Genomic DNA, 9,837 nt, shown 5'->3' with positions numbered 1-9,837 from the left:
TCACTGTCACCAAACGTGTGTGGGTTGATGATGTAAAACTCCGGACACGTTTTCAAGCGCGCGTCCGTTTTTTAACGTGTCTTGACTGTCATAGAGTCTGACATAAATGTCAGCTGAGATCCTACAGTGTGACATGAGGATCATGTTCGTACAGTCTGACAAGCAACAATTGCACAGTGTGCACCCAGCTTTAGGTATGGGTGGATCGCATGGTGGATCGTATAAAACAGCTTAGTTTTAACAAAATCCAACACGAAAATAAAATGAAACTGCTGAACTCCACAGAAAGCTCTGCATAAAAATCACATTTTAATGTTAATTATTCTAGGGATATAGTTATTTTTAATGAAGTAATATTTACCTTCACTTGACTTTAAATTTCTGGAAAGAGTCTGTCTTAATAATTTTGGCTTTTTGTACAAAACTTTTTGCAAGAATTAATAGTTTACTGTATACTTTTCTGTAGTGTACTGTATAATCATGGGTGATGAAGTTTTATGTGTTTTGGGTGGGTTTTAAGTTGAATACACTGTACAATTTATGTTCTATTAATTATCTCATCAGTTCCCTTTCTGTGCATTCCAAACGGGATATATCACCCTCTGAAGGGCACTTTGGAGTGAAGGGTCGTTCCAAACCGAAGTGCTCAAAACGGCCACTTCAAAGGGCCCTTCGCAATGGAGAATTTCAAAGGGTACAACTGATGGACACTTCGGGTCCCCATGATCCTTTTGCACAGGGAAGTTGTTTGACGTCACAGAATGGGTACAGGAGGCTCGGAGTTCAATTTTACCTATATATGTATATATCATATTTTTCTATACTACAATATTTATACGAGTTAGATTTGGTACATTATTATGGTCAAAACGACATTGTACATCAACAAAAATACTTTACAGCTCCCTTTATCAGTCCATTCAAATGTTTCAAATACACAGACACAATATACATTATATTTAAAGTAAAAGACCGGCAGTAGCTTATAATGTTACTACAGTAAATTAATGCGTATTAATACAAAGAGTAAACCAGGGGGGAAAAGACGAAGGCGCCTCCTTGATTGTCTTGTTAAGATGACGCTGAAGTGTGTTCCAAAAAAATAGTTTTTTTGACCCCTACACCCTTCATCCCTTCGAAGCTCTCACTCCGGTGTGTTTTAGGGCATAGGGATGAGCCCTTCCGAATGGAATGCAGGGTTTGTTTGCCCTATGCATTTAAACCCTGTGTTCTCCCTCATTCCTCGTCCGTTCTCATCCATGTGTAAAGTCAATGTAAGTGTTTTCCTGAGTTTCTGTTATTAAACCTGTTTCCTGTGATTCCTCATCGTCGTGCGAGTTCTTACCAAACCGTTACATGACAGCAACAAGACTTGTTTAATCAGTCAATTCTGACCGAGAGCTGCTACATGCGGGATAGAAATGGTGGCTAGCAAAACAAAAACATTAATTTTGATCAGTTGTCTCGCTAATTGCATCATCAGGTTCTGTGCTTATTGGCGTTTGATTTAACGGCTGTAGTAGGAGAAGCCGCACTCCAGGACTGCACCTCAAAACTCCTGACACTGCCAGAATTTTGTCAGAGGTGAAATTTGACTGCAACGATCATTAATCAGCTGTCGGTGAACATGCAGCAAGGCAACAAGTCAGCTGCCTAAGTTTTTGGATGCAGCAATTTTTTGTGTGTGTGTGGGCGGAGCTTAGGTGGAGTCAGAACGATTCCCCCGACCATTTCACTAATAATGATGATAACACACACTGAGCAGGTATGGACTGCGGCTCCGCACTGCTCAGGGGCAGGGCGAGTGATGCAGAAATGACAGGCAGAGGAGGAAAAGGCTCTATTTGAGAAGCTGTGTGTGTTTTTATTGAACAAACATGCATAACACAATTGCAATTGTTGCATGGCGCTTGGGGGTCTGACCTCCCGTGAGCTCTCTCCTCTTTGCAGGACCATCAGGACGACGGTTTGGCAGTTGGGGACGGTCCTCGGTCGCGACGCAGACTCCTCTTTGATCAGTGGCGCTGCTTCCCGAATCCCGACCACTGCTTGCGGCAAAGATGTCCTCGGAGCAGTGCGATTTGGAAAAAATGGAATCCTCTTCCTCAAAGCAGCCATGCGGCAGCCCGACTGGAAGTGTCAGGAGTTGAGCTTACTCCTGGGAGGTTCTTCCGGAGCATCCCAGTTAAGGTCAAATTCCTTAACTGCTTTTGCAAGGACCCTAGTGAACTGGTTGTGGAGGTCAGTAAGGCCCTCGGCCTCAGAACGATCTGGCTCTGACACAGCCCAGTCCTTCTCAGAAGCCAAGATGGACATGGAGTCCTCCTCCTCTCTGGCACCGATGGAAACAAAGTCCTCAACGGTGAGATGACGAAAGCTATCGTCCTCAAGGTGAACGGGGCATAAATGTAGGATGGCGGCCTGGGGGCGTGTCGTCATCTTCGTCCCCCTAATGCTACAAGCAATTTTCCTCAGTCCTCAGCACATGAACAGGCAGGTCGGCACAGTGGACACAGTCCAGGCAGGCGATGCAGTGCTCGTGTGGGCCGGCGGGTCGATGGGCCCCACGCAGATACTGCAAAAAGTTGCCATCGAATGTGGTAAAGAGAGCAGTTTCTTCTGTTGCATCTTTGACTATGGCAGTAGCATGCAGGAGAAGATTCTGACGCAGCTGTCGCTCTGCCGCTTGTACAGGTAAGCCTGTTAGTATTTGCATGCAATTTGCATAGCTTGTGACAGTTTTTCTAACTGCCGTTAGCCTATAAAATCTTCAGAAATTTCAGAGAAGGGGAGGAGTTCCCGCAGTAAAGCTGTCGCAATGTCGAAGTGACCGCTCTCGAAAGGGAAACAGAGCTTTTCAAAATGATTAAATGTTTCAAAGCGCTTGAATCGCTGACGACACATGCTGAGATCACATTTGTGACATTTATTAAAGTGAAAAATGAAGATACTAAGGAACAAACAGGTTGGTTTCATTCTCAAAATGGCATGATTCCAGTTTCATTTAAAGGGGTCATGCTTCTTTTTTTCCTTAATATGCTCATATTATGACAATATCAATCCACTTCAGCTATATGTATATTAGTCTGCATCAGATCAGTAACTAGTTGGCATGTCTGTTCTTCCTATGTGGAGTAGTATATCAAATTACTGAAAGTATAAATCTTTACGTTTAAAGTTGTGTTCAGCTATTAAAATATAAAGCTTACAAAATGTTTATCATAAACTAAACACTACGACCCAGAATTTACCCTACCCAAATTTATAGTCAGGAGCTGCTACTGCATCAGAACTGTTATAATTTAGAAATAAATGTCCATGTTCTACCCTGATCTAGACCACTGATTTGAACCCTCCATTTAAAGAGTTGTGTCTTGTTTAAGACATTAATAATCACCCACTGCTCTAAAGAAAATGTTTCTTACACTTTTTGGTCAAAGATAAAATTAGATTATAAAGCATTAAAAATAAGTTTAATTACAGCTTTAAATATTTTCCACATACATTTCAATGTATTGACTATCATACATGACTATCTAAAAAAAAAAAAAAAAACAAGCATTTGTTGACATATAAAAAGACCCCATTTTTGTCTAAATGCAGTTTCACAAGGGATTGTGGATTTACTAGTCCTAGACTGAAATAAATGTTTTAACTATGCACTGATTTTTTTCAGCGCGTCGCCCCTTTAATTCGCGTGCTCCCTGCCACACAAGCTCTCGATTATATTACAGCATATTTACAAAGTTCACACAGCTAATATAACCCTCAAATGGATCTTTACAATATGTTCGTCATGCATGCTGTATGCATGCTTCAATTTTTGTGAGTAAAGTGTTTATTTTGATGTTTATATTTGAATCTCTATGAGTTTGAGGCTGTGATCCGTGGCTAACGGCTAATGCTACACTGTTGGAGAGATTTATAAAGAATGAAGTTGTGTTTATGAATTATACAGACTGCAAGTGTTTAAAAATGAAAATAGCGACGGCTCTTGTCTCCGTGAATTCAGTAATAAACGATGGTAACTTTAACCTCATTTAACAGTACATTAGCAACATGCTAACGAAACATTTAGATAGACAATTTACAAATATCACTAAAAATATCATGCTATCATGGATCATGTCAGTTATTATTGCTCCATCTGCCATTTTCGCTGTGTTCTTGCTTACCTAGTCTGTTGATTCACCTGTGCAGATCCAGACATTACTGGCTGCCCTTGTCTAATGCCTTTCATAATGTTGTGAACATGGGCTGGCATATGCAAATATTGGGGCATACCCCCCGACTGTTGCGTAACAGTCGGTGTTATGTTGAGATCCGCGTGTTTTCCGGAAGTCTTTTAAACAAATGAGATTTACATAAGAAAGAGAAAGCAATGGAGTTTAAAACTCAATATATGTCTTTTCCATGTACTGAACTCTTGTTATTCAACTATGCCAAGGTAAATTCAAATTTTGAATCTAGGGCACCTTTAAAATATGTCAGTGTCATTGTTTTGTCTCAAGATGCACACCAGTAATACTTTTTTTGTATGTTTATAAAAGCTACTTAAATGCCCTAATTGAACTGAGGTCTAATCCTGACTTAGGCTAAGCCCTGTCTGTGAAACCAGGCCATAGTATATTTTGTCTTTCAGCTGCTGTTCCACTGTCACAGAGACAGGTATCAACCTCATCGCCCCCAGCTGTTTCTGTGCAACAAAGGGGCTAAATCCTGACTGAAATTGTTCTCAAATACCATAACTGTAAAACCGAACATATTTTAGACAATAAATATTTTGGATATAAACCAGCTCTCCTGAGTCAAGCTTTTTCATAAGGGTTAAGATAAGATAACTCCCAGCTTAACGTATTTGGAACATCTTAAGCAAGGGAGTCCAGCTATAACTTGCCTCAACACAACAACTTGGATGTTTCTAGTATGCCTAGTATTAGCTTGATTAGGTTCAGGTGTGTTTAATTTGGGTTGGAGGTAAACTTTGCAGGACACATTGTCACACTGAGGAACACTGCAATCCATTTACAAGATGAGTTTGCAAATGACGATTCAGGTCTCTTTGATATGTGAAACTCATCTTACACTGAAGACATGTAAAAGGCTTCTCTCCAGTGTGAACTCTCATGTGAACTTCAAGGTTTGCCTTGCGTGTGAAATTCTTTCCACACAGAAGGCAGATGAAAGGCTTCTCTCCAGTGTGAACTCTCATGTGAATATCAAGATTTGCTTTGTTTATACAAGTCTTTCCACAGTGATGGCACATGAATGGCTTCTCTCCAGTGTGAGTTATTACATGATTCTTAAGGTTTTTCCTGTCTGTGAAACTCATTTCACACTGATGACAGGTAAAATGGTTCTCTCTTGAATGAATCCTCATGTGGATATTGCGTGTTACTTTATGTCCGAAACTCTTTCCACACTGATCACATTTGAATGGCTTCTCTCCAGTGTGAAGGTTCATGTGACATCTCAGGTTCAGTTCTGCTGTGAAGCTCTTTCCACACAGAAGGCACATGTAAGGCTTCTCTCCAGTGTGAATTCTCATGTGCCTGTTAAAGCTTCCTTTTTGAGAGAAACTGTTTCCACACTGAGGGCAGGTAAAAGGCTTCTCACCAGTGTGAACACTCATGTGGACTTTAAGGTTTGCTTTTTTAGTAAAACTCTGTCCACACTGCTGGCAGTTGAAATATCTTATAGTTTCTGTTTTTCGTGAGGATGAATTTTCAGTCTCTGAGCAACTAAATTTTTGTCCAGTTGTGAAATCATGATGTTTCTCATACTGGTCTTCCTTCATTTCATCTAGTACTTCAGTCTCCTCTTTCAGCAGCATCAAGTCTAAGGTGAAAAGAGACAAATACAAGTTAGCACCAGTTTAACGGCACAGTCAGACATCAAAACATTTAGTCATATAAAGCATCAAAACCAAGAACATGCATGTTAGATCCTATACCCACTAAGCTACTATAAGAGGTTTTACCTGTAATCTCAGAACCTATTGGCAGTATTGTTTAGACCTACTCTATGCTTTATGACATGTCCCAAACACTTTCAAGCTGGCAGTTATCCAATCCAATTTTATTTATAAAGTTGACCACAGTGCTGTACAGTGTAATCATTGTAGAAATTAATAACCACAAATGTTAAACATCAACTCTAATGTGACAATACCACAACACTCATACATGAACAAAAGCTAATGTAAAAACATTAGGAATGCCCCTGACTTAGGATTTTAGTCGAATAGCAATTGTTCATTTATGCCATTAGTCAAATAATCACATATTTATATTTAATCACGTAAATAGCCTAAGAACACTAAACCATAATGAGCATTTAACATAGGCATCATATACCATGTCACCTATCTGACCACTACTACTTTGTGTAAATAAAGAGGCTTCTCATCAAACACAAGTATGGTGTGAGTGACACAGGGTTCGGTATTAGGTCCTCTGCTTTTCTCCTTGTATATGCTTCCCCTGGGAGTCATTATATGGCTTACAATTTGAAAGCGTTTTGAAAGTGGGAACGGGAGCGTTTGAAAGCAGGCGTCTATCAACACCTGGTCCATGACCAGTCCTGGACCTCGGTGAAGAGCGTCATCATTGATGTCTATTTACAACATGTTTTTGAAGCGTTGATCAATGGTAGCCAATCACAGACATACCTGTTGAGCGTGTGAACACAATGACCAATCAGAGATGTTTACAGATCCACTCAACAGCGCTCAAAGCATCACATTTTTAAAATTTCAATACCAACTTGGTATTGCGGGTGGTGCTTTAAATAACACTATGATGGATTTTTTCTAAAAAATTAATCATATTTAAAGGATTAGTCCACTTTTAAATAAAATTTTCCTGATAATTTACTCACCCCCATGTCATCCAAGATGTTCATGTCTTTCTTTCTTCAGTCGAAAAGAAATAAAGGTTTTTGATGAAAACATTCCAGGATTTTTCTCCTTATAGTGGACTTCAGTGGCCTCCAAACGGTTGAAGGTCAAAATTACAGTTTCAGTGCAGCTTCAAAGGGCTTTGAACGATACCAGACGAGGAATAAGGGTCTTATCTAGCGAAACGATCGGTCATTTTCGAAAAAACATACAACTGTATATGCTTTATAAACACAAATTATCACCTTGCACGTGCTTCCGCTTTCTGTATTCTTCAAAAAACGTACGCTGTATGTCCTACGCCTTCCCTATTCTACTTACAGAACGATAATTTGTGTTTATAAAGCATATACAGTTGTATTTTTTTTTAAAATATCCTTTCTCTAGATCCTTTCTCTAGATACTACCCTTATTCCTCGTCCGGTATTGTTTAAAGCCCTTTGAAGCTGCACTGAAACTGTAATTTTGACCTTCAACCATTTGGAGGCCATTGAAGTCCACTATAAGGAGAATAATCCTGGAATGTTTTCATCAAAAACATTTCGACTGAAGAAAGAAGGACATGGACATCTTGGACGACATGGGTGTGAGTAAATTATCAGGAACTAACATTTCTTTTTTCTTACATACAAATTAACTCTTGAAAACAGAAAAATATTTACCAAGACGGAATGTGTTCTATCAGCGGAAAGTTTTGCAGTGCTGGCTAGACAGTATCCAGACATAAAAGTCTATAATAATCCCATTACCTATTGAATAATCAACAAACTGATAACCTGTGATTTTGATGATTCTGATCTAAATTTGCTTTGCCAGTAACAAAGGAAGTAGGTGGATGCTGTTTTGCTCAAAGCCGACACTGATTAGGAGACGTACTAGAGGATAAATAATATTATTAAGCGTCAATTAGAAAATGTTTAGGGGCGTCGATTAGCAGACAACCTAATGTGTGTGCACTAACTGGAGAGGTTAAATGCATCGGACAAATTCAGAATATGGGTTACCACACTTGGCCTTCACGTCACTTTCAAATATCATTCAATTCTTTAGAGCTGAACATTTTATTAAGGATCAAATGACTGAGTTCAGCTTTGAGAATGAAACCAACCTGTTTGTTCCTCAGTATCTTCTTGTTTCACATTGAATGTTTCTTCAATCTTCATGTCTTCACTCTCCTCTTTAATAAACGCCATCTTTGTAGTCTCAATCAGCTTCCTAGTTCAGTAATCAGTCCACTGGTAAAAGGGAGTTAGAGTTAATGGTCTTTAATGAACTGATTAGACAAACAAAAAAAACACTAAAAACTAGAGCTTCAAATTATATATACATTATTTAGATATTTTATTTTTCTTTGGTAATTTAATGATTTGTAGATTACTTAATAAGTTCTACTTTAATGAAAACATTTGCAGTTGGTTTGTAAAAGTTGTCATTACACGTTTGTGTTTCTGTTGCATTTACACTGTTTTAACCAGTATGTGTCGTCAGCGCGCGATGGTTCAAGCGATTCGAATCACTGAATCATTATGTGAAGCATTTGGTTCAATTGACTCGGAGTTTCGAAAAGGTCCGTTTCTCCCATCACAACATACCAGAGACCGAATTCGTGATTACAATAAACTGATTCAAGATATAGGCAGCGAAACGAGACGCACCTTTTCTGTTACTCATGTGGATGCGATTTACTGACAGAAATAGCATACATTAATGTTAAATAAACCATTGTAATGTTACACTCAATGGTAAATAATTTATTTTTTATCGCTTCTAAAAACTATATTGAACGATTTTCAAAACACAAACCTTTCCTCAGCTTAACAGATGCAAGAACGGGGCGCAGCCTTATGACGCCAAAACGTCACGCCAAAATAAAAGCCCTGCTCACTCGCTAAAATTACAATCGTGCACAGAATATAGTCAAATAGATGTCAGAGGAATTCAGAGTAGAATTGTTTGTGAAATATTAACTACTATTGAAAGAGTATTAGATGATGCCTAAATTGTAAAACTGTAATGTTTAGGGTAAAAAAAAAAAAATCATAAAACAGAGTTCATACATCACACGTCAGCATTGAAAGTCAGTTTGTTTTTTCTAATATTAAAGTGTGGACATATAAAGTTAATTTGAATCTAAAAATACCAGAAAAGTTGTATAAAATGTATAAACATTATGATCTTCCAAGAATCAGTTGAAGATTTAAAAAGCAGCAAGAAAACTCTCAAGCATTAATGTGATTCATTAAATAGCAGAAAGTATTGATAAAAAGGTTAAGTCTAATTAAAAATAAAATTAAACTGTGTGTTCCATACACAACAAACACAAGACAATGAACGAAGAGAACAGAAGGCTATATATACACAAAATAATGGACTAAATACAAAACCACTGTGAACTGATCAATGAAACACAGGAAATAAAGCAATACAAACTAAAAGTCCATGAAAATGAAACCAAAACACCAACATAATGTGACGACTAATGAGTGAACACAGACACAATTTACACCTGCTGAACTCCACAGAAATCTCTGCATAAAAATCACATATTAATGTTAATTAACAATGTTAATTTTTTTCTATGGATATAGTGATTAGTATATAATGAACTAATATTTACCTTGAGTTCACTTTAAATTTCTGAAAAGAGTATCTTAATAAACTGTATTTTGTACAAAATGAAGTTTTTTGTCTGTTTTGGGTGGGTTTTACAGTTGGATCTATCTGCTACACCAAATTTAATTTTGATCAACAAATTCTTAATGAGTTTAAAAAATACTAAGTTCTTTTTATCCTTTCTAATATGAAGACCATTAAGACACTTTATCCTTGACTGGAAATATCACAAATGCTCTGTGGTTATGAATTAGCATTTTACACTTGCTTATATTTAGATATAAACTGGAAGCTGAAAAAAACAACAACAGTGGTATAGATAGCTT

At 37.9% G+C, this 9,837-nt stretch overlaps 1 protein-coding gene across 1 annotated transcript; it reads right to left on the bottom strand.

Annotated features, from left to right (window-relative positions):
• Window positions 1–4,500: 4,500 nt before the first annotated feature.
• LOC125245874 (gastrula zinc finger protein XlCGF8.2DB-like) lies at window positions 4,501–9,013 on the bottom strand. The gene is made up of 3 exons (XM_048156684.1): window positions 8,702–9,013; window positions 8,007–8,133; window positions 4,501–5,838 (listed from the first exon to the last, which is right to left on the bottom strand). Exons 2-3 carry the CDS (start codon window positions 8,089–8,091, stop codon window positions 5,000–5,002), a joined length of 924 nt encoding a protein of 307 aa, XP_048012641.1. The 5' UTR covers window positions 8,092–8,133; window positions 8,702–9,013; the 3' UTR covers window positions 4,501–4,999.
• Between the last annotated feature and the right edge of the window lie 824 nt (window positions 9,014–9,837).

The sequence above is a fragment of the Megalobrama amblycephala genome, linkage group LG14, assembly GCF_018812025.1.
Source record: "Megalobrama amblycephala isolate DHTTF-2021 linkage group LG14, ASM1881202v1, whole genome shotgun sequence".
NCBI lineage: Eukaryota > Metazoa > Chordata > Actinopteri > Cypriniformes > Xenocyprididae > Megalobrama > Megalobrama amblycephala.
The sequence above is the reverse complement of the archived record's forward strand: the minus strand, read 5'-3'. Positions and strand labels throughout refer to the sequence as shown.

Coding starts and splice junctions, on each gene's coding strand:
- LOC125245874 (XM_048156684.1), bottom strand. CDS start 8,091: ATGGCGTTTATTAAAGAGGAGAGTGAAGACATGAAGATTGAAGAAACA. Junction 5,839..8,006: donor AGATACTGAGGAACAAACAG/GTTGGTTTCATT, acceptor TTTTCACCTTAG/ACTTGATGCTGCTGAAAGAG.